General features: G+C 45.0%; 1 protein-coding gene across 1 annotated transcript in view; it reads right to left on the bottom strand.

Annotated features, from left to right (window-relative positions):
• The window catches only part of LOC311229465 (uncharacterized protein), a gene marked incomplete at its 3' end in the record, with an annotated part of 202,182 nt that overhangs the window by 25,690 nt on the left and 149,058 nt on the right, over window positions 1-27,434 (bottom strand). Inside the window, exon 12 of the mRNA XM_084315545.1 lies at window positions 25,996-26,192. Coding sequence (XP_084171671.1) covers window positions 25,996-26,192 — 197 coding nt within the window. The remainder of the gene's footprint in view (window positions 1-25,995; window positions 26,193-27,434) is intronic.

Raw genomic sequence — 27,434 nt, 5'->3', positions numbered from 1 at the left:
CCTAGAGGCTAATGACTAATAATATTATTGAACAACTTTTTTTTTAATATAAATCCATTTTTTATTCCAATCCCGATTTGTATTTGAGATTCCCAAATCCCATCGGACTTGACTTCTTCGTGTCCCTCAATGAGTGTAATACCAGCATTCAACTGTATGCGCCACAGCGGTTTCTATCATCATCATCATCACCCACGCTATGCATAAAATATATAGGTCCGCGGAGAGGCACGCTGAGGAGGCCGTGCAAACTGCAATGGAATATGGGGCATCGCTCTCTCTTTACCTAATATTTTGATTCTATCCTGAAATTTTTCAGTTGGAAGGGCAGTCTAAATGCGTAACGGTAAAAAAAATAAAAAAATAAAGTTTTAAATTTTTTTTCAAAGAGGGCACTTTTTTGATGAGGCTCAAAAAGGCAGGTGCTCAGGCACCCCTTGGCCTCTATGTGTGCACGTGCCTGGTCCACTGGTGAGAAGATGGATGTTTCTTTCTCCAGGGCCTCGTCCTCCAGAGGCCTGGTGTTGGTGACATCATAGCAGCAGGACTCTCCTTCTCTGGGCACTAAGGTCGCTTTCACATATAGTTTTGGTGGACTCTGTGCGGTTCTGGGGGTGAAGTTGCAACATTGTTGCATTCTTCATTTGGTTCTCCTGCGTTCACACAGATATCTGTGAGGCGGACCGAGACCTTCTGAACAATGTCACACGGTCGAAAAGGGCGCTTGTCTATTGGACAGTGGAAATGTGTGTGGACTGCGGAGCCCTCCAGATCAGCGGAGCCATGGCATTGATCCATTGTTCTATTGAAGCACATTACCACCATCCTCTCGCTAAACAACTTGTAGACCACAGTGTTTTTATGAGTGCCCACAAGTAGCTGTTTTATTAATAATATAATAAGCTGCGTGCCTCGGTAATAATAATAAGCCGCGTTTTTTCTTCCTTCTTCCCAAGATGCACAGATATATAGATAGATAGATAGATAGATAGATAGATAGATAGATAGATAGATAGATAGATAGATAGATAGATAGATAGATAGATGGATAGATGGATAGATAGATAGATAGATAGATAGATTAGATGCAGTGTGCTTGTTTTGCAGTGAGTGCTGCGAGCAGTGGTAATAATAATCACTTCCTATATTTGGTTTGCGTTTGGTTCGATGAAGCTGAACCGAGTCCGACGTTTTCAGGCGGACTAGAGTTCGACTGTTTGGTCCGCGGACCGAGTTCGACACGCATTCACACAGACCCGAAAAACCGGACTATCGAATTCTGGTCCGAAAGTCCGGACCAAACAGCCCCTGTGTGAAAGCGACCAAAGGCTGAGCCCGAATGTTCGTTCGTTACGTTAACATTCGAATTCTAAATAATTAATTTTTTTATTTTTATTAAACAAATTTTATTTCTTTTACTTTTTCTTTTTTTAATGTTTTTTTTACGTGTCTATTCATTCTGTTTAATCCAATGGGGTTTTTCTTCACAGTTGCAGATAAAGATTAGGCCGAGCAATCTCCACTCTCTGGCAACCCTTACATCACATCCAGCCAATTAACGTTCAACTCAGGGCAGAGAGACTTGTGAAAGACTCAGGCCACATCCACACGGAACCGATTTAGTTTATTAAAAATATATACGTTTTCTGTGAACACTAAAATCGTCTCAAGAAATATAATAATAATAATAATATAATAAAATAAAATAAAAGTCTTTCAATAGCTTCGGTGTTTTAGACTTTATTTTGAAACCTTATTATTGTTGTTATCGCTAGCGGAACAACTTGTGTCGTCCGGTTCTGTGCTTTTGAGCCAACGCTAGATTGTTGGTTAGGTTGGCGCATGCGGGTTAAGGGAGAGGTGGGCTATTGTGTCATCAGTTCAGGAAAGATGCGTACTACGGTGTCTTCAGATTTGTTCACTGTGGGACCCGTTTTCAGAAAATAGCGTATTCAGGCTCCCAGAACGCGGTTCCATGTGGACGAAATGTGCATAAGATCAAATACTTTGGCGGATACACCCAAACTCGTCTCCGCGTGGACATGACCTCAGTTTCTGATGAACATGTTTTCATGCACTGTAGACTCATGTCCAGAAATTCCTTTACAGGTTACCGATTTTTACGCCCAATAACACCATGGATTTTGGACAGGGGGACAACTATAAACTATTGTAGAGTTTGAGTGACTTTTCCTTCTGGCCTGGGGGATCAAACCAGCAACCTTCTGGTCACAAGGCCACTTCTCTAACCTTTAGGCCACTGCATGACAAGGCCTTCCATACACCTTACACCTTGAGGCAATGACATCACATGTGCCAGACTGGGATATTTTTGTCTGTTTAAACTTAAAAATAATTCACAACAATTAAAATGTTGTGCATACAGTACTAATTACAGTAAGACACTGGATGTCAGTGTGGATTAGGGGTATAACGGTACACAGAAGCCACGGTTCGGTACGTACCTCGGTATTGGGGTCACGGTTCGGTACAAGTTCGGTACAACAGAAACAAAATATTTATAATAATTATTATTAACACTTTGATCGCCATGGTTAAATTCATAATTTACCATCCCTCGCCATCTCTATTTGTCTATGGAGAAGTTCCCCTTCTTTGCAGGGCTATAACTTTTTAAATTGTATTGCTAAATTGACATTATTATGATCCATTCAATGTCCTATATCTATTGTTCAGGATGTAGCAACGTTATACTTTTTCATTCACATATTCATACTAAAATACGGTCTAAAGTATAAGTATGTTTTTATCGTTTTCTGCAGCTTTCTCCAGAACTTGATTTATAGCCCCAAATGCATTATATTGATGATGAAATACAGTTTGATAGCGATCGGTGCCAGATAAAAAATGTCAACTGGAGGTGGTTCTAGAAGTTACTACTCATCATCTGATGTTGACCGGATGGGCGGGGGGTAGTTTATAATTCCGTGGGCAACGTTAGATGATTCATCTAGTGTGGGTGATATGATCACCAGAGCAGTTTATATTGAACACGGTAATAATAAACGCTGAAACTTACCCCAGTCTCCTCGGGCCGTTGGGCGATCAGCTTGGAGTAGACAGTTTTCTATTATGGGATGTTGATCTAGATTAACCATTTCCAGGTTGTATAATACTATATACGTCCAAATAACGTTGTTTATTGAGTTAGGGCGAGCGATTGATTATCCAGTGTGTCGAGATGGAGTCCTGCTAACGATCGCGAGTGCCCGGACGAAATATGGGTGAGCACTTCCTGTTGGGCGATCTGCCAATCGGCCACCAGATGGCGCTCTTGAACCGTTAGAGAGTTGAGTGGAGCTCAGCAGTATATCTCAGGTCCCCGGAGGAGAAATATGATTTCGATCACAGATTTTTAAAATATTGATATCAAAGACGTGTTACGGCGTCTTCGGCAGAATGAGCATGGCGGGCAATGACGAGTTTCGAGTGTTAATATAAAATAAATTTTTTTAATTTATATATTATATTTATTTTTTTGATATTTAAAGTTTTTTTATTTTTCTCAAACAAGACAATACATACACGACAAAACAAGACAAGAAATGATAATAATAACAATAACAACAAGGGGCGAGGGGGGGGGTTGCAGAGCGTTACAAAGGTTCAGTAGACAAACTTATTCCAGATAGTGATCTAATAAAGTTCAGGGGACCTTGAAGGCCATCGGGCCTATCACTCTCTTGAAGAGACAGAGCAGCCTGTTCCATCGATAGCAAGTCCATGAAGTCCTTGCGCCAGTTCTCCATACTGAAGCAGTTCGGTTTGCGTTCTTTCCAGTTCATTAAAATAATCCGTTTGCATGCTAGAAAAGCCAGTGCTACAGTATTATTTACAATCTTTGCTTGAGCAGTGTCCATTTTTACACCCAATATACACATTATAGGGCAAGGATTAATGTCAATTTGGAGAGTAACTGACAGGTCCTCAGCAATGTCCAACCAAAATTTCCTAACAAGTGGGCAGTGCCACAGCAAGTGCATGAGCGTACCCTCTACTCCACACCCATGCCAGCACAATTTGGGTAGGGTGTGATTCATTTTATTCAATGTACAGGGTGTTATATAGGCCCTGTGTAGTATCTTTAATTGTATAATTTTATATCTAACACATTTTGATATTTTTGTACTATTCCTAAGTGCTGCTTCCCATTGTGTTTCAGATATGGATATACCCATGTCTCGCTCCCATTGGACTTTAGTTTGGGTATTGGTATCAGGGGTGGTTGAACATGATAGTTTATACATTGCAGAAACAATGCCTTTCCTGCCTGTAATTCCCCTTAATGTCTCTTCCATGACTCCGTTTGTTCCTATAGCTATGCCTTTAGACAACAATGATTTAATAACCGATTGTATTTGTAAATAAGATAAAAATTCTGTGTCTTTCAGCCCAAACTGTGTTTTAAGTTCATTAAAAGGTATCATATTTCCCCTTTTGATCACTTGGCCCACCTGTGTTATATTATGTTGTTGCCATACATTATTTTTAAGGAGTTTACCTCCTGCAGAGAGCAAAGGGTTTTTCCATAATGGACATGATGGTAAGGAATATCCACTAAAGGTCAGGCGTTTATGTAAGATTTTCACTATCTCACATGAAAATTCTAAAAGCGGATTGTCCAGTCTGGGAGTGATTTTTGGGTTATACCACAACATTGAAAGAGATAGATCTTTGTTATGTTCTTCTATAATTTGTTCTTCAAGCCATTCCCAGCTGCCAATCTGTCTCACACTATTGTAAGCCCACTGCAAGGGGTATCTTGAGTTATATGCTATATAATATTGGTGGATATCTGGTAGTCCTATTCCTCCACTATTTCTTGGTTTTATAAGTTTTTTATGGCTGATTCTAGGTTTTCTGTTGTTCCATAGGAAGCCAGCAAATAATTTGTTTATTTCTTTGAACCAACTAGGAGGGAACTTTAAAGGTATAGAGGACATCAAAAAAGCTAGCCTTGGTAACAAATTCATTTTTATAATATCAGATCTGCCCCAAAGGGATAAAGGCAAGACTGTCCATCTTTTGATGTCCTCCTTTATATTCTTTAAAAGGTCAGATGTATTTAACTCAACCATTTTTTCAATGGGAGATCGGATTTTAATTCCCAGGTATTTAATTCCTTTTGGCTTCCAATTGAAAGGAGCAGAACCCAGATGTGATTGAAAAGTTAGGTTGTTAAGTGGAATAGCTTCACTTTTACTATAATTCACTTTATAGCCCGAACATTTACCAAATGTATCTATAAGCTTTAGCACTTGAGAGATGGAATGGCTAGGATTTGTTAGTGTTAATAATATGTCATCAGCAAACAGGCTGGCCTTATACTCACAACTACCAATACGAATACCACTGATTTCTTTATGAGCACGTATAGCACAGGCAAGTGGTTCGAGGGAAAGAATAAAAATGTGCGGTGAAACCGGACATCCTTGGCGGGTAGATCGATAGAGATGGAATGGATCAGACCTTATACCATTTGTTCTGACTGACGTAACCGGTTCATGGTAAAGTGCCTTTATCCAGTTCATGAGAACCGGACCAAATCCGTATTTAGGTAGTACATAAAACAGATATTTCCACTCCACTCGATCAAAGGCTTTCTCAGCATCCAGCGATATTGCCATCGCTGGATGATGGGAGGCCCCCGCCCTTGACATGACATGCATTAGCCTCCTCATGTTATTTGAAGCTAAACGACCCTTTACAAAGCCAGCCTGATCAATATGAATCAATGAGGCTATAACATTTTCCAATCGCCCTGCAAGGACCTTCGCAAACAACTTATAATCATTATTTAAAATACTCAAAGGTCTGAAATTACACATTTGCAAGTGATCCTTGCCAGGTTTTGGAATCAATGAAATAGTAGCTTGCCGCATGGTTAGCGGCATGGATTGATTGGCCACTATATCATTAAACAGCAATATTAGAAGTGGTGTAAGAGTGACTTGGAAACACTTAAGAAATTCACTTGTATAACCATCATCACCCGGTGTTTTACCGGTTGAGAGGGATTTGATAGCTGATTTAATTTCATTTTCCGTGATAGGTGTATCTAGTGATTCCCTTTCTTCTTCAGAGAGGGTTGGGAGATTTATATCTCTGAAAATGTTTTCCATTTCCTCTTCACTCGTACAACATTCTGATTTATACAGTGTGCTATAAAATTTAGTGAATGCTTTATTGATTTGAAGTTGTTCACAAATCAGAGAGCCATCTTCATCATATATGCTAGAGATTGATTGACGATTTTCTTGCTGCTTCAGTCTGAGAGCAAGCATTTTACCAGCCTTATCGCCAGATTCATAATATTTTCGACGCAACTGAAAGAGGGCAAATGCATTTTCCTCATGTAGAATTGCTTGTAATTCTGTTTTTATAACCAACACTGCTTTTTTCAGTTCTAAATTGTCAGGGTCCAACATATGACTAGTTTCCAAGGACTTAAGTTCAGTAATCAGACCATGTTTCCTTGCCATTTTTTTCTTTTTCTTAGCTGTTGAGTAGCTTATAATCCAGCCCCTACAGGTTGCCTTATAAGCCTCCCATACAGTCTGCACTGACTGGACTGATGTAAGATTAATACTAATGTACTCCTGTGTTTTCTCCTCAATCATAGACACAAAAACTTGATCTTTCAATAAGGAGTTATTAAATCTCCATTGTTTGGTTTTATTGTTAATTACAGCAGGAGTAAAAAGGACTGACAGGGGCGCATGGTCTGATAAAAGTATGTTATGAATTTTGCAATCAATTACATTACCCACCAAGGATTGTGAGAAGAGAAAATAGTCAATCCTGGAATATGAATTATGAGCGTGGGAGTAAAAGGTATATTCACGTGTGTCAGGGTTGACAACACGCCAAATATCGGTTAATGCAAGTGAGTTTTGCATTTCTTTAAGTGCACTTGACAATGCTCCGTCTAGTGGGAGGGGACGCCCAGACCTATCAATCGAGGCATTGCTAACCAAATTTAGGTCCCCACCCATCAGAATGGGATAATCTGCAAATTCTGCCAGCACCAGATTCAGCTTTGACAAAAAAGTATTCTGTCCCGTATTAGGAGCATATACATTTACTAAGGTACATTTTTCATTTAGTAAAATACCTGACAAAATTATATATCTACCATCTTTATCAACTATTTGTTTTGAAAGTTTAAATGATATTTTCTTTGAAATCAGGATGCTTACCCCTCTAGAGGCTCCACTGCCTGGTGCTGAGAACACTTGACCTACCCATCTTTGTTTCAATTTAACTGATTCTATTTCATTAAGATGAGTCTCCTGGAGCATTGCCAAATCACATGATAGGGATTTCAAATATGTAATAATTTTATATCTTTTCGTTTTGTTTGAAATACCTTTCACATTCCAGCTAATCAGATTTACATGATTAGGTCCCATTATTTTTATCAAGCAACTTTACAGCTTCCTCCTTGTAAACTATGCAACAACATGTATGGATAGACAAAAAAATAAAAAGTACAAGACATACACATACATAAAGTAAGCCATTAGGCAAAGGAAAAACAGTAAACAAAACAGAGATAGACTTAATGTCCATCCCTTGTCCGCGAGCAGAGCAGGCGCGGCCGTGCTGCATCCTACACAGCTCCGTTCTCTCAAAGTTCAATCAACTTGCGCAAATAAAAAATAAAAATACGCGATGCGGGCACCAGCGTTATGTTTATGAGGGAGAGAGTGTGATTAGTTCATTTTCCACTTGTTCATTGTGTAACATAAATAATATCTCAATAATTCCATCAGTCCCACTCCCAGCCGTAAAGCATAATGAATGAAGGTATAGAAGAAAAAATTAAAAATAAAGCAGGGGGGCTTACAGTGACGCTGGTGCAGTTATGCCTCTGGTCATCTCACTCTCATGTCAACCAAAGATCTTGGGTAATCGTTTCTTCAAATCTTCAACAGCCTCCGATGCGTTGTTGTAGATATATTTCACCTCATCAATGGTGATAACGAGCCTCGCTGGGTAAAGTATTCCATAGCGCAGGGACGTTTCTTTGCGGAGTTTCGCTCTGATGTCATCATATTCTGCGCGCTTTTTTTTAATCTCCGTTGGTAGATCCTGGAAGACTCTCAGTGGTTGTCCTTGCCAGGATAGTTGCCTTTTCATCGCCACGGCCTGGAGGATCCTCTGTCTGTCGCTCCATCTCCGTATGCGCACCAGATACGGCCGCGGTGGCTCACCTGGAGCCGGGCGGGGACGTGGGCTACGGTGCTGACTTTCAATTTCTGGTGTTGGCTCGTCGTCTTTACCATCCAGAATATATTTTAATATGTCGGCCATCATCTTGTCTGGGTTGCCTGTCTCCAGTCCTTCTGCCAGGCCAACAAAGATCAGATTATTTCTCCGATTTTGTGCTTCCAAGTTACTAAACTTTGTTTGTAGCGTGTTCAGTTCTTTGGCTTGGACCTGCAGGGTTTTTCTATTGGCCGCACACTGGTCTTCTAGATCTCCGATTCTTCCCTCTGCATTAGAGACTCTGTTCAGAATAGCCCGTGTCTCTTTTTTTAGGTCTTTCATTGAATTGCCAAGTTCATCCAGTCTTCTTTCAACCGATAATTTAAGGTCGCTCACCTCCGTTAGGAGTAGCTGCGCCCAGGCAGGTGTGTCCTCGCTTGACATGATTTGTTTGATTGCTGCACGCCGTTCACCTTTCTTTGTCTGGGTTCGGGTTTCTCGGCAAGAGCCAGAAATAGACATGCAGACAGGCAACTATGTTTGAACAAAATAATCCAGTTCTTCAGTTTAAATAGATGATCATTTAGAAGCAAAATACTATATTCTAAGGACAGAGCTGTGCAGAGCACTCAGCACGCCATTCCTCTCAGTCACGTGACGTCATCACACACCTGTCCGTAAATACAGGTGTTAAACTAACAAGTCTATATAATTATGATAATTATATTATAATAATAAAGGAAAAATATGTTTATTTTTTTTATTTGATCAGCTGTGCCTGTGAGTCCGGCAATGTATGGGGCTGCGGCACTGCAGATTTACCCTACTTGAGTCCGGCGGGGGAGAATGTTGGTGTGTTTGTTGGTGTGTTTCTTTCCATTGGTTTCATTTGGTTAACATTATTGGGCGAACAAGAAAACGAAAGAAAACTGTAAAATTGTAATGACCCTGCAGCTGTTCCAATGTATAAGTGCCTCGGTGTGCCTGGCCACGCGCGCTGTTCTCGCACGGACCTCGCGAGTGCCTGCATGTGCGACTGGTGTGTTTGCGCTGTGAGGCGTATTTTTCTTTCGTTTCTATGGCTGCACGTACCTCACTGTGACGGCCGTACCGTAAATTTGCGGGACAAATACACGTACCGTTACACCCCTAGTGTGGACATCTGCACACCATTTGGAACATGATATCGAGCATCTGCATACTCTCTGTGTCAATATTGGTAGCATTTGAATGAAGATATAGATTTTCCATATTTAAAAAAATAGTGACAGACTTCATAATTGACCATAGGTACCAGCATATGAAAGTTTAATCTCATTCTGGAGGACAACCTCAGAAGATTGCAGACCTCTAGTACATACCATTGATTTCTAAGGAATTCTTTAATGAATATTTGACCTTTAGGCTGCTGCTATAGATATATCAGGACTATTGGCCCCATATTTCAGGACGCATTGTTTGGCATAGGACTGTTCATGCATAGGAAGGCTGTTTTAGTACACATTATGGAGTGATTTTTAAATGGTTTTGTCCTCGTGATCATATACCTTCACCCAACATATCTACTGAATATCACGATGATTGTATCAAATATTGATCACTTATGGTTTGGGAGTTATGGCCTTTCAAGTTCGATCCATTGTTATAGCACCACCATCTGGCTGACATGGGTGATTTGTGGTGCATGGGTAGTGGGGGCCATACTGAATTTAGTTGGTCTAGATACTGATGCCTCAGATATTTTTTGCAGAGAAACTATCCTAACAGATAAAATAGGGTTCCAACAGCTTGGATCCCTAATAAGACCTAAGTTTAATTCTTAATAATACCTAGTCCGTCCTTACATTTTCTAGAAAACCGCTCATCCAATCGACTTCACACTTGGCACGTGTATTGCTGAGGACCCACGGAAGTGCGGTGTCAACTAGGGGTGTAAAGGTACACGTATCCGTACCGAACCGAACAAGTTTCAGTGAGTACCGTACCGTACCGTACGGCTGTGTAGTGTACCGAACGAATACAACGGTATGTTAACTCTTTCAGTGCCACTCACGAGATTTCTCGTGTTTTTTTATAGGTGGTTGCTAGCCACTCACGAGATTTCTCGGAATTTTTTTTTTTTTTTTTGCGATCTGAAAAATTATTGCATCACCCGAGCCTACCCGAGTATTGCCGAGCTGCGCCGGTGATCACTGTGGAAAAAAGCGCCCCCTGTCGTCTCCCAGATGACATAAGTGATTTTGGAATGGACTCAATGAAAATGAATGGGGAAAAAAATCCGGTACTCCACATTTTCCAGTTCACTGATCCAGCAGGGGTTACTAGAGTTCATTCTGGAGCCTCAGATCCCTGCGGATCATGGAGATCCACTGTGTCGCGTTGGATCCATACACGTATCGATTTTTTCGAATGGTGATCAGGAATTGGAATATACCAGTTGGATACCATCTGATGTCAGGTAAGGACTCTATGTTATCAGTGGTAGGATAATCAGAGTAAGTTTGATGAAGTTATAAGCTGTTTTGTGAAATGTTTTCTTTTGGTTTCAATGTAAAACTCCGAGAGGAAATCAACGAGGCGATTATCCGCGCGCGGCCGTAATGTGCGTGCGTGCACGTATAATATTGATCATCTAGCGTTTATTTGAAAACGATTCATAAAAAGGCCGACGAATATCAACGTTGTGGAATATTCCACTAAAAGACGATTTTCATAGAATGCTCCAGAATGAGCTGTTTTTTATATCAAAACGGGGGCTTTTCTAACTGCTCTGAAACGGCAACGACGCGATAAAAAAACAATCTGCCTTCACAGCACTGTCTGGAAAATAGTCTTTGATAATGCGATGGGCAGATTAGACACATAGCCATAATTTAAAACATAGATTAGGCGATATTAACGTTAACATTGGCGCGGATGGTGGCATTCAAGCGGTAAAATGGAAAACCAGGCGTGGCACTGAAAGAGTTAACCACTAACGACCGCCCACCGGGGGCAGTTTTTTTCACAATCTAATATAATAACAATAATTTTTTTTTTTTTTTTTACAAGTCGATTATTCATTTCTATATAGAATATTCGTTTGACGGCCCTACGAGTACAATTAGTTACTGCACACTACATCACCCATGAGTGGAACATGGAAAGCCAAACTTTCCCCCACTGTACCGAAAACCGTACCGAACCTTGACTTCAAAACCGAGGTGTGTACCATACCGGGGTTTTTGTGTACCGTTACACCCCTAGTGTCAAGTGGGAAGTTGATTGGATGAGTGGTTCTTGAAAAAGCTGCAAGCAGCCATACCGGGGGCGTAGCAATCGGCCTGTTCCGAACGGGCACGTTCTGAATGGGCACGTTTTGAATGGGCACTGCACTAGAAATACTCAAAACAAGTTGAAACGCCTCAAGCAGGATAACTGGATGTATTTATAAGAGGGGATATTTACACAGAGGCAGACTTTGGCTATATGTTTTACTGACTGTTGCTGTAAGCCTGAGCGATGGCATGAGAAAACCCATAATAATAATAATACAGAGAGTGATGTTTATTACATTACAACGATGTTGGATTGGAATTCTGGATTCTATCAAACTCCCTCAAGTGATTTGCTCGTGCTTAAAAGGAACACTCCAACATTTTGAGAAATTAGCTTATTTGATATCTACCCTGGAGTTAGACAAGAAGATACATACATTTGTCTTCTCTGTGCATGCAGTAGGAGTAGGAAGACGTTGGGCACTATGCTAATGGAGGAACCTACTTCCAGTGACTGACGCTAAGCTAGGCTAACGGTGCGCGTCTTCCTACTCCTACTGCATGCACAGAGACTCCAGGGTAGATGGCAAATAAGCAAATTTTCCTTTAAGGTTCCCCCGAGCTTGTTCTAATCTTGGAAAAATGGCCTTCTCCTTTAGTGCTCCATATTCTTGGAACGCCCTTCAATGCACTTTAAAGTTTGATATATTCTTCCAACCTTTGGACAATTCAAAGCTTTGATTAATAACCATTGTACATCGTTTTTAAATTGTTTTTAGTCTGCTTTTGTTGTTTCCTGTTTTTATCTCGTTTTTTTTTTACCATGCTGAGATTACATGTTTTTTTAACCTGCGTTTTATCTTTGTGTTATCCTATCTCTTTTAATTGTATACACAACGTCACTGTAAAGCAGGAAACCCCAGTGTCCCTCAAGTTTAAATAAAGTTTGAATGAATGAATGAAAAAACACCACAATCCCCCGAGAGCGATGGCGTCTCTCTCTCTCTCCCACAGACTCGCCAACCTCTCCTCCTCTACCTCCCTCGTCTCATTATTCATCTCTGCCTCCATTCTTCTCGTGTAGCGTTTATTATGCGGCCTATTTCTAAAGCAGCAGTGAGAGGAAAACATAACCCCAGTAGGCAATTAGAAACTATGCACGCGTGTAGCACAAAGGTCATGTTAAAACTCTGGATTACATTATGTTCTAATACAGTGGGGGCCGGTGTGACTAGGGCTTATAACGTTCATCACATGTTTGGAGGTTGTTGTGTAGTAGACTGGATCAAACTGGATCGAGCTATTGTTCTGTGCTGGTCACAGCATCAGAATGGATAGGTCAATGGTCACTCCAATTGACCTATGTCAAGCTCCGCCCTCTTTTCTTGATCCTCCAATCACTGTTGCTTGGGAAAAGTTGACATAGGTCCAATTGAAATCACGATTCACAAGAGGTAATTTAGCTGGGAGAGAAATGCCATTATTTCAATTCTAATTCTATAGTGTATGTCTGCCCTGCCCACTTACACCCACTGTAAATGTCCTTGATAATAATGCATCACTGATTATAATAGGAGTAAAATCATTTTGGTGTTGCGGTGCTACTACTCTGACCTCATCACTGTACATTTCCTACACTAAGGAACTATGGTGGCAGCAAGAACAGAAACACACAGACTCAAAAGGTCAAACAAACCTTGATAGAAATAAGGACACTGGCTAGATCCACAAAGAATGGATTGCACGGAGCAAGTTGCACCCTTACTTACAATTCATTATGAATTGAAAATGGGGGACCCTGATGTAAACAAGACGGAAGTCTTTCTCTGGTCTGCATCCCCTTAACAATTGTGTGTATTGAGTCGTACTGTATTGTACCCATTCTGCAATCTGTTAATCCAATTTTCATTCAATCAATCAATCTGCACAGTGATTGATTGAAATTTTTATTAACAGATTGCAGAATGGGTACAATACAGTACGACTCAATACACACAATTGTTAAGGGGATGCAGACCAGAGAAAGACTGTCGTCTTGTTTACATCAGGGTCCCCCATTTTCAATTCATAATGAATTGTAAGTAAGGGTGCAACTTGCTCCGTGCAATCCATTCTTTGTGGATCTAGCCCTCTGCCTTTTTGAGGCTCAACGAGAAAAAATTGGCTGTTTTCATGGAATTCCTTGACTTTTTTGTGGTAAAAAGCACTCAGGCACTTTAAGCACTTCAAGGATCTTGCGCGAACCCCGCTACTCTCTCCCACAGCAGAAGATGCCGGTTCAGCAGAGCCTCGTCTCTCCTCTCTGGCCCCTGCGGAGGGACTTGGCATCTCCATGGCTTGTGGAGCTGATGAAACCACGGCTGCTCAGACACATGGCCCTTTGTTAGGAGGCTTTCAAACTGCTGCTTCTCACTGGACTCTGCTCTGGCTAATCGCTAAAGAAACCCTGAACTGTTGAAAAGAGAGAGAGAGAGAGAGAGAGAGAGAGAGAGAGAGAGAGAGAGAGAGAGAGAGAGAGAGAGAGAGAGAGAGAGAGAGAGAGAGAGAGAGAGAGAGAGAGAGAGAGACAGAGGAACAGAGAAAGACAGCGAGAGGAACAGTGTGCGCGCGCGTGAGAGTGAGAGAGAGAGAGAGAAAGAGAGGCCTCTATGGTTTGGAGAAGAGAGGTAAGATCATAGAATACAGAGCCGATTGTCAGAACACTTGAATACATGAAACCGTGTCCCAGGCCGGTACCCGCCATAGGTCACAGGCTTTGTTGTGCTCCGTCCCCAAAAGGACAGGACAGGAGTACAGCAGCACAGAGTGTACTCGCTACACCTTGTCCCAAGGTGAGACTAAATATAAAACACATCTAGGTCCAAGGCTGAACAACAACAAGTCTGACCTATCTCAAACACGCCCTCTTTTCTCGATGCTCCAATCGCAAACCGTCGCTTCTCCACGACAGACAAAATGACCAATGGCATTGCAGTTACAGGCACACGAATCTGCAACACAAATCCCTGGAGGGGAACAGTTTTGAAAATTGTAATTCTATACCCAGCTGCTGCCGAGAGGCACAAGAGACGTCCTGGGAACCAATTAGTCATGTGACACAGGTTTGTGTTATGATACACTAGTTCAGTCATGACTCATGACCTATAGGATAGAGGCAGGGCAAACTTGTATAATGGCTTCACCTGTACTAAGCAGCTATTCTATACCCGTCGGAGCCGACCACTGTCCCAAACAACTCTGATCAGGGTTTCATGCCGGTTTTCAACATGTTCAAATTAAGACTTTTTAAGGCCACTTTCAATATAATTTAATACCCATCTCATAGCCATGCTGGCAGACAAGTATGAAGGAAAATGACTATGATGGAAGTAATTCTATATGAATTGTTGGGGAGGAACTGATTGACTGGCTATTACCGCGTTGCTTACTTTGCAGTACGGACGATTTCCCCCAAACCCATTTTTAACACAATACAGAGAAATGATCGCAACATAAAAGTAATCCAATACATTGTTAAGATATATATAAAAAAAATCATATTTAAAGACCTTATTAAGAGTGAGGCCTAAAATTATATTTGTTAAGGCGAGACGGTACCCCCGAAACCGCCTTTATTTTCTCTATGATATTGCAATTTTGTTATATTTAGCTTCCTTAACATGTCTTCAAACTATCTAAAACACACAATTTGTTGTTTATTTTACTTACATTTTGTCTGATTCTGTCCATAGATCACAATTACAATACAAAACTTTGAGGTTATTTTCTCAAAAACTAGTTTTTATGCATTTTACTTACAAGTCTTGGAACTCCATTTCCCTAGTACCTACACATACCGAACTTTCCACATTTCTTCATAATTATCCATATCCTGCTTCTAATTCCAGAAGGGTTTGTTGATATATCATTCATAGCTAGGTTTATATTACATTCGATACCAAAACTAGGCAAAAAAAAGAAAATTGTATGACAGTAGACAGTATTTCCTGATGTATGGGCTGAAAAGGGGACCTAAGCCACAATCACTTCTGGAAACAGTTTCGTTTTGAATCTATCAAAAAAATTTAACCACGTTTTTGAATCCGGCATTATCCATGTTGGTGATGTGAGACTTGGCGATACATGCTAATTTGTGCATATTTAATGAGGAAGTGCCTCATTTGGCATATATAAACACAAAACGCAGAAAACTTGAAATACATTTTTTTCGTGGTTTTTATGTACATAACAAATTGGGAAAGTGGGCGGCTACGTGGCGTAGTGGGCAAGGCGCTCACCACGAATGACGGAGACGCTGGGCTTGCCTGTTCGAGCCCAGCGCTCCACATTGCTTTCAGTTTAGCTGGTCGTTCATACTAATACACATTGGCCGTATTAGGGGGTGGGAAACTGATGGGTGGGGATCGGGCGTTGTGGACAGCGACTCCTACAGGTCGGTTGGTGCGCCTGCGCAGTAGAATCAGGAAGTGTCGGGGGCAGCGTGAGCCTCCCACGCGTTACTCCTCGCCACTGAGAGATCGAGCTGCGCAGGTGAAAAGATGCGACTGCTGTTACCTCAAGTACCGGAGGGGACTTGTGCTATGTAAGTCCACATTGCAGCCGGCTTGTGGGAGGCAAGAAACAGCGTTGGTGACAGGGGAGGGTTGAATTGGATGATACGAAATTGGGATGGGAGAAAATATAGAAAATGGGAGAAAAAGTGGACAAAAGAAAATAAAAAATTGGGAAAGTTTCATAGTGATATCTATTCAAATATTTATTTTGCCTATTAGGGGTACTGTCTCACCTTAAATGTAAGACTTTTTAAGACCTGCAGGAACCCTGTATGATGCACCCAAGTCTACCACCAAGCACTCATAACTAGGGATGCTCGATATTGGCTTTTTTACCGATACCGATATTGTCCAACTCTTCATTTGCGAAACCGATATCAACCGATATCAACCGATAATGATAATATGCAGGGTTTCCCCCCCCCCCCAAAAAAACGGAATAATTTCAGGTAATTAACATTACATATCTCTTGTCGTGGAATTAACACAACATTATGCATAATTTTGACAATAAAAAAAAATCAGAATGTGTTCTTACTTGCTTGCCTGGGTAAATAAAGGTTGTAGCTGAGGGGTACAATTCCCTGACTGTATTGTTAGATATGATATTTAATACCACTACCTCATGTACTTTAACTTCTGGCCACCCAGTACAAGATATAAGTATGATGAACACTTTCCCACCTGATGAAACGAACCAACACAAATGGACCAAATCGAATATTTAATACAGCAAAGGGTGTACACAATATTCACTTAATTACATTTATGATTTGAAATGTTAAGTATGCACTTTTATGGCAAATGAGTATTCGTAGGTAAATCAACATTGAATGTCCAATCTCTGGTTGCGCAGGGAGTAAGTATACAACCTGGAACATTTAGGAAACGATAGCGATAGTACTTAAATAATTATAGCTGGATACATTAAGGGGGGGGGGGGGGGTCCCGCTGGTTGTAAGACAGTAGGAGGGGGGGGTTAGAGAAGTCGCTGGCGGTATCCCATCTGGCCGACGGTGTCTTGGGAGAATCCAAAGTCTTAGACCCAGTGCCCACAGAACCTCGGGCCGTAGACGAACACAGCTGGACCCTCTGTGGAACGGTATCTGCCGGTCCACAACGGAGAGACGTGGTGCGACCTCACGTGTAGAGCGCCGCCTCACCTGTAGTCCTCTCCGGGGGGGTAATTCCAACACTCGACAGTGTTGGCCTTTATCCATGGAATAATCAAAGCACATAAAGCATAATCCAAGAGCCGTGGAAGGCTCGCCGTCGTCGGGTAGAGTAATCCAATATACAGGTCCAGTCGCTCTTGACCCGGAGCTCCTCGGATGCAATCACCACTAGGGGTCTGACCAGCCTGGATAAGCGTCCAGATAACGTCAGGAACGATGGGGGTACTGATAACTGTAGAACTCGAACCGAACGATGCACCATACATAAATAGACTATTATTAGCTTAATAGAATACGTCCAACTCGACGGTATGGTGCCAAACTATGACCATTCAACTATTAATCTACACGATATCTCAATGCCTATTCTGGGCCAAGTAGGCCCTACTACACCGCACGTGCTTCGTGGGGAGGCTTTTGCGTCTGTCACTCTGTTGGAGGGTAAAGAACTGGACTAAAAGAAAGTTCTACTTTACGAGCGTCATATATATATGCGCTATGAACAAATAGTACCACACGTATTTCGCCCGGCATATTACTGCGCGGAACCGGGGGCTGCCTCGACATGTTAGGCGGCACGATTGAACTTGAACCTAGGGGTATGGCAACCTGGCGCCAGGTTCTAGTCCAATGGTAGAATGAAACTATTATGGGCTGTTTAGTAGAAACGGGGATATTCAATGCATATTGTACAAGGAATATACAGGGGATATCAAACGATATACAAATACAATTAAATATATATAAATAAATATACATATTCGGTTTAATCTGATCCTTCACAACAGCCGCCCCCTAATTAGTCCCACCTAATTAGCTAAGCAGAGACAGATTAACCGCACTGTCTTCCACTCAAGGTCCGCTGTAAGGTCAGTCAACTCACAAAGTCATAGGGTCATGGTCATCATCGATAGTATCTGGGAGTCGGGGCAGTTCTATGAGCCTCGCCACGGGCCGTGTGTAGGTGCGCCCTTGGACGAGTACTTCAGCTGCTCGGACCTTGCCATCGGCACCGGTGATCACTTTGCTTACGCGGCCAGCCGGCCACATAGCTCTGGGGAGTGACTGGTCAACTATCATGACGACTGTTCCTTCTGTCAAATTGTCTCTCTCTTTTACCCACTTCTGGCGGGTCTGTAGAGACGGTAGGTAGTGAAGTAGGAAGCTGCTCCAAAACTTGTCAGCTAGTACTTGGCTGTACCTCCACATTCTTCGGCCGTTCGCTTCTTCGGGCCTGTACATTGTCTGGGGTAGCGCGGGGTCCAGCCGCCCCATTAGGAGTGTGTTGGGGGTGACTGGGTCGACATCTGCTACATCACTGGAGACGTAACCGAGGGGTTTGGAGTTCAATACTCCCTCGATCTCCGTGAGGACTGTCATTAGGACTTCCTCTGCCACAGTCTGGGCTCCGAGTACGGCATACAGGGCTGTCTTTATAGAACGTACTTCTCGTTCCCAGGTTCCACCGAAGTGGGGTGCGTTCGGGGGATTAAACTGGAAGTCAACCTGGGCTGGAGCGAGGTGGGTCTTAAGTTCTGGGCCCATAGCTTGGAAGCTCTCTCTCCCTTGTAATATCCAATAACGACGTCTGATCTCCGCAAAGACTCTCTCTGCTCCGGCGTGGTGCACATCCTCGTCGTATTTCTTTATGATCAGCTCTGTGACCTTGTGTCGGCTGTTCAAGACGATCGGGTGCTTAATGTCATCTGGTAGATCGGGGGCTCTCCGCAGGCGACCACCCACTCTGATGAGATTATGTGCGTCACTCTCTGGTGCCAGGTGAATCAGTCTGCTGTCTGATGGGACGGGGTTTCCTCCCTGTAGACAGTCTAGCTCATCGGGGAACGAGTCTCTCTGGGCTCGTTGTAGTAGAAGAAGTTCTGCTTCTTCGTAGTCAGCTGCTGACATGTCAGTGGTGGACTGAATCTCTGGGTGGTGCCGCAGGAATGTCCTTTGTTGCGCACTCTCTAGGGTAATGCAGTCATCTATGTTCGGGTCTGTGGAGGCGACAGTGCTCAGTCCACAGAACATAGGCTTCTTGTTCTCAGCCTCCTCTCTACTTGCTTCCCTCGGGGTGGGCGTAGGCCAATCTCCTTCCGGGAGCTGGAGGAATGCTGGTCCGTCACTGTAGATGTTGTGGCGGGTTAGGTCATCCAGGGACATTCCCCGGGTGATGACGTCAGCTGGGTTGTGTTTGGTATCCACATATCTCCAGCTTGCTTCTTCTGTTAGTTCCTGAATCTCTGTGACTCTGACTCCCACGAAGACTTTGTATCTGCATGAATCAGACTTAATCCATGTGAGTACTGTCGTGGAATCTGACCACAAGATTGTTCTATGCACCGGAATGGTGAGTTCACGTTGGATTAACGTGGCTAGATGCGCTCCTGCGAGGGCTGCGCAGAGCTCTAGACGTGGGATAGATTGTTGCTTACGTGGGGCTATCCTTGAGCGGGCCAGTATGAAAGCAGTGTGTATCTCTCCTCCCATCTCTTGGGCACGCAAATAAGCAACCGATCCGTAGGCTACTTCGGAGGCATCGCTGAAGACGTGTAGCTCAATCTCGCATGTCTCTGGCCTCACTGTGGATGGGAAGTAGCTGCGGCGTATGTTGACACCTGGGAGTGAGCGGAGTTCCGTCTCCCACTCTCTCCATGTTGAGGCAAGGTGTGCGGGTATTGGGTCGTCCCAGCCCTGGTCCTTGTCCCATAGTGCTCGTACAATCATCTTTGCCCTGGTGGTGTAAGGTAGAATACATCCCAGCGGGTCATATTGTCTGGCGAGTGTTCTGTACACACTCCGTCTGGTGGTCGGTATCGCCGCCGACCTTCCTTGCTCTGGAGCCAAGGGTTTGTGTCTATAGTGGAGCTAGTCTGTTTTGAAGCGCCAGACTAATCCTAGTGTCATTTCTTGGGCTTCTCCTGGGATTGTCGCCATCCAGGTCTCGCTGCTGGCAGCCTTGTCTGCGGAGGAGAGGCTGCGCAATACGTGCGGGTCACTGCTGGCCCACTGCCTGAGATCAAAGCCTCCTTTGATTAGGGAGGCGCGTAACTTGATTAGGAGAGCCTCGGCTTCTTCTTGAGTCGAGACGCTTTGTAGACAGTTGTCTACGTAGAAACTGTTCTTCACACTGTGTTGGACCTCTTCATCTGCTGCTGGGTCCTCTGTGACGTGCTTCTGTAGTGCAAATGTAGCACAGCACGGGCTGCATGTGGTTCCGAAGGGGAGTACTTCCCACTGGTAGATGGATGGGTTCTCATCTCCGATCTTCTCTCTCCATAGGAACCGTAGCAGAGGCTTGTCCTCCTCTACTAGTCTCACTTGCAAGAACATCCCTTTGATATCCCCGCTTATAGCCACCTTGTCCTGGCGGAAGCGCAGTAGCACGCCTAGTAGGGAGGGGCCGAGTGTGGGGCCGGGCAAGAGCTCTTTATTCAGATTTTGGGATCCGATCTGGTAGCTGCAGTTAAACACAATGCGATCCTTGCCATTGTGATGGACCTTGTGATGCGGCACGTACCATGATTCGGTCGTCTGATCGGCCTCTTTAATGTCAATCTTTGTTACGTGTCCCGCTGTGATTAGCTTCTCAATCTCAGCTCGGTACACACTCTGTTGAGCGGGGTCTTTGGCTAGGCGCCGCTCTGTGTTCAGTAGATAGCGCTCCGTGGCGTCTTTCTTTGCGTGAAAGGGGGGCATTCCCTCTCTCCTCAGGAGTGGAGTTGCGTATCTCATCACTCCGCCGACTGTGACTCTCTTTGTCCCCTGCTCGAGTAGGTGGATGGCGTAAATGTCTTCTTTAGAGCGAATGTCTTTCTTTTCGTTCTTAAAGGGCATTGTCTCTAGGGTCCATAGCCTCTCGACATGCTGCAGGAGAGTGGTGTCTTCTTCTGTCGTTCGGGAGTGGAAGCAGCTAGTGGCTGCGGTTCGGTTGAGAGATTTAGCGAGGGGGCCTTGTAATGTCCATCCTAAGCGGGTCTCGACGGCTGCAGGACAGCCTCGGGGACCGGTATGGACCCGGTCAGTCGGGACTATGAGTTCTGCATGGTCGGAGCCTATCAACAGGGTCGGGGTAGCGCCGTTTATGAGCGGGATAGGTAATTGGCGCAGGTGCACATATTTATCCATCAACTTGGTGACAGGGTAGGTGTACTGCGAGAGTCCTATTTCTTGGCTGGTGAAAGCATTTGTGATCTTGTACTGTCGCTCTGGCTGCCCGTTGGCTGCGATAGTGAAGGAGACATTCTCGCCCTTTATCGTCTTTAAATCTCTTCTTATTGTCCGAATCGTCATTTCGTTCTTGCTCCCCCGCAGTCCCAGTTGAGTCGCAGCGGAGGCGAGCAGAAGGGTCTTCTCTGACCCATCATCAAGGACGGCGTAAGTGTCCATGACTTTATCCTGGTAGCTCAATGTCACACGGACTACCTTTAAGAGCACTTGAGCTCCGTTGCTGCTGGCGGGGTCAATGTACATGACACTTGCCTTGGTGCCGCTCCGTGGTGCAGGTGTAGGCCGTCTTCCGCTACTATCGTGTAGTATATCTAGATGGGCTCCATTGCACCGGCTGCACCTTTTCTTTAGGCGGCATTCGGCTGCCATGTGGGGCCGCGCACATCGATAACAGCGCCGGTTGGACTTTATCCATTGGCTCACTTCTTCTGCATTCATCTTTGTGAATGTGTCACATTGTGACAGCCAGTGTTCTTTCTCACAGTAGGGACACGCTATCTTCCACTTCTCCTTCCTCGAGGGGGTGCTGTGACTCTTACTGCTCGGTACTGACTCTGATTGGTGCATGACAGTCACCGATCTTCTTCCATCATTTATTCTCCTGGGTCCCTCTCTGGAGCTTGGCGTGCTCCGCCCGAAGGTGTCCAGTCGTAAGCTGCTGACCTCTCTCGCCAGGAAGTCGGCCAGATCAAGGAGGGATGGCTCGGGGCCGTCGGGATCTCGGTAGTCCCTCTGCCGCCGAAAGCGCTCCTGTCTTGCGGGTGGCAGCTTCTCCAAAATCCTCTCAACGTTAGAGTTGGCGTACAGCTCATGCCTGCCCTTCTCCCGTTGAGCTCCCAGCATCCCCACCAGGGACTGCACTTTGATTGACAGGTCATCTAGTGAGCGATTGTCTGTGGCTGGGGGTAGGCGGTCAATATGCCTTATCTCCTGGATTACGTAATCCCATATACGTCCATATCTTTGATCCAGCGCTGCAAGGGCCGCTGTGTATGGGGTCGAGGAGGTAGCATAGGCTAGCGCTATATTGTGTGCTCGCTGTACTTTCAGGTGCTTCAATAATATTGCATACTTGTGGCGTTCATCAATGACATCCGCCAGCATTGTCTCTAAGCACATCCGGAGCTCCGTGTACTGTGCTCGACTCTCATAGGCGAAGTCTGGGATTGATGGCGTGGCGTTGTATGACGCCGTGGATGGCGAATACATCGGCGAGCGTTGGGGGAGAGACCTCCTGGGCGAGTCCCCTCTTGCGCCTCGCTGTGGGCCGGTACTGGCAGGGTACCATGGCCCGCTGGTCCAGGTACTGTTCCTCGGGGCTGGTTGTGCGTCGTGCTCACCCGTAAATAGAGTCGGGGGTCTGTAGCGCAGCGCCGCGGGGGTATAGCCTGGACTGTATGGGACCTCCTGGTCCGGTGGAGTACTGTGCTGTCGTCGGGCTTGGTTCTCCTCTTCTCCCTCTTCTTCTTCTATCAAATCTTCCAGATCTTGTAATCGTTTATTTAGCTTCTCCGCAGTGTAGGCCGCTCCTTCCTTGTAGCTGGGTCTCGCTTGGACCGGTATGGGAAGGGGGTCTGCGGGGGGTCTAGACTCGGTCTGTTGGTCAAGTTCAGGGTCGCTTGCTCGTTGCGGTGACGCTGCTCTTGACTGCTGTCTCGACGAGTTCCTTTAGCCCCTGGCGGAGGGAGAGGGAGTTGTCCTTTTGATCAGCTGCTCTATTAGTTGCGCTTGTAGTCTGTCGCGCTCTGCGTCTCTTTGGGCACCGGCAGCGGTGCGCTGGGCGTCGGCGCGGTCTCTTGCCATATTCTCTTCCATCTGGAAGCGTCTCATCTCCAGACTTGTGCGCTGTTCTTCGCTCCGTTGCTGTGCTTGGAGGTGTTCGCGCTCGCTGGTCGCCTGGGCTTGGAGACGTTCGCGCTCGCTAAGCGTCTGTGCTTGGAGCCGATCGCGTTCGGTAGAGGCTGTCAGGCTGACGAGGAACGCCTGTTGTAGTATCCTCTCCGCTTCGCTGGGGGAAGGCGGTAATGGAGGTGAGCCGCTCCTGCGTGAACCGCTCCTGGGGGTACTCGTTGGAGAGTCCTGGAGCTCTAGTTCCTCGGCGCTCTCCTCTTCTTCTTCCGTGCAGAGTTCTCTCTCTGTAGGGTTGTCTTCCTCCCGGGGCGTGTCGGGGACTACTTCTTTAGTAGTGGCGGGGGGTAAAGGCATGTCAATTCCCTCCTGGTCTCCACCGTGGGCTTGGTCAGTTACATTAGGACCTACTAGGGCCTCTGTGGTCGGGGAAACCTGGTCGTTAAGGTCAGACATAATTTTACTTTCTACTTTTACTACGTTTACCGTTTGTCGAAGGCTAGGTAGTTGACTGACAGTGTAAGCCTCTAAGTACTGAGGTGTCTGTCGTCTGCGCCGCGGGCGTTCTAGGTTAGGAGGATCGTTTCGTGGAGTGTTCATCATAGGCCATTTCGATATTAATAACACTATATTAATATTACACTAGTTACCATCCGGCTCGAAGGACCAATTGTAGCTGAGGGGTACAATTCCCTGACTGTATTGTTAGATATGATATTTAATACCACTACCTCATGTACTTTAACTTCTGGCCACCCAGTACAAGATATAAGTATGATGAACACTTTCCCACCTGATGAAACGAACCAACACAAATGGACCAAATCGAATATTTAATACAGCAAAGGGTGTACACAATATTCACTTAATTACATTTATGATTTGAAATGTTAAGTATGCACTTTTATGGCAAATGAGTATTCGTAGGTAAATCAACATTGAATGTCCAATCTCTGGTTGCGCAGGGAGTAAGTATACAACCTGGAATATTTAGGAAACGATAGCGATAGTACTTAAATAATTATAGCTGGATACATTAAGGGGGGGGGGTCCCGCTGGTTGTAAGACAGTAGGAGGGGGGGGTTAGAGAAGTCGCTGGCGGTATCCCATCTGGCCGACGGTGTCTTGGGAGAATCCAAAGTCTTAGACCCAGTGCCCACAGAACCTCGGGCCGTAGACGAACACAGCTGGACCCTCTGTGGAACGGTATCTGCCGGTCCACAACGGAGAGACGTGGTGCGACCTCACGTGTAGAGCGCCGCCTCACCTGTAGTCCTCTCCGGGGGGGTAATTCCAACACTCGACAGTGTTGGCCTTTATCCATGGAATAATCAAAGCACATAAAGCATAATCCAAGAGCCGTGGAAGGCTCGCCGTCGTCGGGTAGAGTAATCCAATATACAGGTCCAGTCGCTCTTGACCCGGAGCTCCTCGGATGCAATCACCACTAGGGGTCTGACCAGCCTGGATAAGCGTCCAGATAACGTCAGGAACGATGGGGGTACTGATAACTGTAGAACTCGAACCGAACGATGCACCATACATAAATAGACTATTATTAGCTTAATAGAATACGTCCAACTCGACGGTATGGTGCCAAACTATGACCATTCAACTATTAATCTACACGATATCTCAATGCCTATTCTGGGCCAAGTAGGCCCTACTACACCGCACGTGCTTCGTGGGGAGGCTTTTGCGTCTGTCACTCTGTTGGAGGGTAAAGAACTGGACTAAAAGAAAGTTCTACTTTACGAGCGTCATATATATATGCGCTATGAACAAATAGTACCACACGTATTTCGCCTGGCATATTACTGCACGGAACCGGGGGCTGCCTCGACATGTTAGGCGGCACGATTGAACTTGAACCTAGGGGTATGGCAACCTGGCGCCAGGTTCTAGTCCAATGGTAGAATGAAACTATTATGGGCTGTTTAGTAGAAACGGGGATATTCAATGCATATTGTACAAGGAATATACAGGGGATATCAAACGATATACAAATACAATTAAATATATATATATAAATAAATATACATATTCGGTTTAATCTGATCCTTCACAACAAAGGTTAAAAAAAAAGAAGAAAAATCTTTTTTGGGAAAAACGATGGATAATTTCCGATATCACATTTTAATGTCAATATCGGACATCCCTACTCATAACCAAACACTACTGTACCTGAGCCTGGCTGAGTGAGGTCAGAGGTTAAACACTACTGTACCTGAGCCTGGCTGAGTGAGGTCAGAGGTTAAACACTACTGTACCTGAGCCTGGCTGAGTGAGGTCAGAGGTTAAACACTACTGTACCTGAGCCTGGCTGAGTGAGGTCAGAGGTTAAACACTACTGTACCTGAGCCTAGCTGAGTGAGGTCAGAGGTTAAACACTACTGTACCTGAGCCTGGCTGAGTGAGGTCAGAGGTTAAACACTACTGTACCTGAGCCTGGCTGAGTGAGGTCAGAGGTTAAACACTACTGTACCTGAGCCTGGCTGAGTGAGGTCAGAGGTTAAACACTACTGTACCTGAGCCTGGCTGAGTGAGGTCAGAGGTTAAACACTACTGTACCTGAGCCTGGCTGAGTGAGGTCAGAGGTTAAACACTACTGTACCTGAGCCTGGCTGAGTGAGGTCAGAGGTTAAACACTACTGTACCTGAGCCTGGCTGAGTGAGGTCAGAGGTTAAACACTACTGTACCTGAGCCTGGCTGAGTGAGGCGGAGGTTCTGGTCTTGGAGAACGTCCCGGTCGCGGGGCTGCTCTGTCTGGGTAGAGATTGTGTTTGGGAAGCCTTCCCCTCCCCTTTCCGTCGACCTCTCGGGTCCAAAAGGTACCGCTGGGCCAGACGCATCGCTCGCACCAGAACACCTTTAGCTCCGGAAACAGCGGATGGACCTGAAGGGGAAATTGCATTAAGTCTCCATCTGAACCCCCCCCCCCAAACATCACTAAGTCTATACAGCTGTAGGAGAGGTGAGGTGTTCTTATTTTTAATTTTTTTTTTTTGATCCTTTTCCCCCTCCATTTTCCTCCGATTTTCTCCCATCCCAATGTTAGTCGTTATGCCAATTCCCAATCCCCTTCCTGGTCGCTGCGCACTTACCCCCCACAGTCGGTCTGGGAGAGTGGAGGCTATCACGTGCTTCCTCCGACACACGTCCAGCCAATCAACCGCTTCTTTTCACCTGGCAGCGCGGATTCTCATTGAGAGGGCGTAGCGTGTGGAAGGATCACACTATCCCACTCAAGTCCTATCCGCGCTTAGCAGGCGCCCCGACCGAACTGTAGGAGTCGCTGTTTACAACGACCCGGACCCACCCCGCCAGCTTCTCCCACCCTCTAATACAGCCAATTGTATTAGTGTGAACGGCCAGCCAAGCTGGTGACAACCCCGGAGCTGTGAGCTGGATTCGAACAGGCGAATCTAGCCGCTCTGGGGTTTGGTGACGAACGCAATCTCCGTTACGCCACCTGACCGCCCTGTGAGGTGTTCTTATTAACCTCTTAAAAAGGACTTGGGGAATATATTTGTCTTCCCCTTCAGATTTCTACCTCAGAATTGCAAAAGAACAAGGTTTCATTGACCAGTAGCCATGGCAACATCATCATTAGAATGTTCAGTCGTCAACTTTCTAAATCAAATGTGAAGGATATCACTGGTTTTCATATCGTTATATGGTTATAACATGTAAATATCTATATAGATTGGAGTTTAAAGGACCCTGTGTGGGTTAAACTGACAGACATGTCCTCTGTAGCAGGGCCTGTGGGAGACGAGATGGGAGCTACGGTCAGAGAGCCGGGAGTACAGTAGCAGCGTATATATGGGTCAGAAGCCGTTGCTAGGAGGACAAGGTAGCCACAACAACGAGACAGAGACTTTATGTTAGTTCTTCCGGTAGGGAGCAGAAGAGTTTTGGATAGCGAGACAGACTGACATGGAGCTGAGCTCCAGCTCTCTGAACGAGGACTGGACGGGGAGGGGAGAAGACCACACGGCTGAGAGACAGCTACAGGCTAACAGACAGGCTTCGGCTAACAGGACAGGTTGCAGAACCACCAAAGCGATCGACAGATGGAATCTATGAATCTAGTTTCTTATACCACCAAAGACTTTCAGTCTGTACGAGATGCTAT

The sequence above is a fragment of the Notolepis coatsorum genome, assembly GCF_963971535.1.
Source record: "Notolepis coatsorum genome assembly, chromosome: 6".
Taxonomy (NCBI): Eukaryota; Metazoa; Chordata; class Actinopteri; order Aulopiformes; family Paralepididae; genus Notolepis; species Notolepis coatsorum.
Note: the sequence above shows the minus strand (reverse complement) of the source record. Positions and strands in the feature narration are given on the sequence as shown.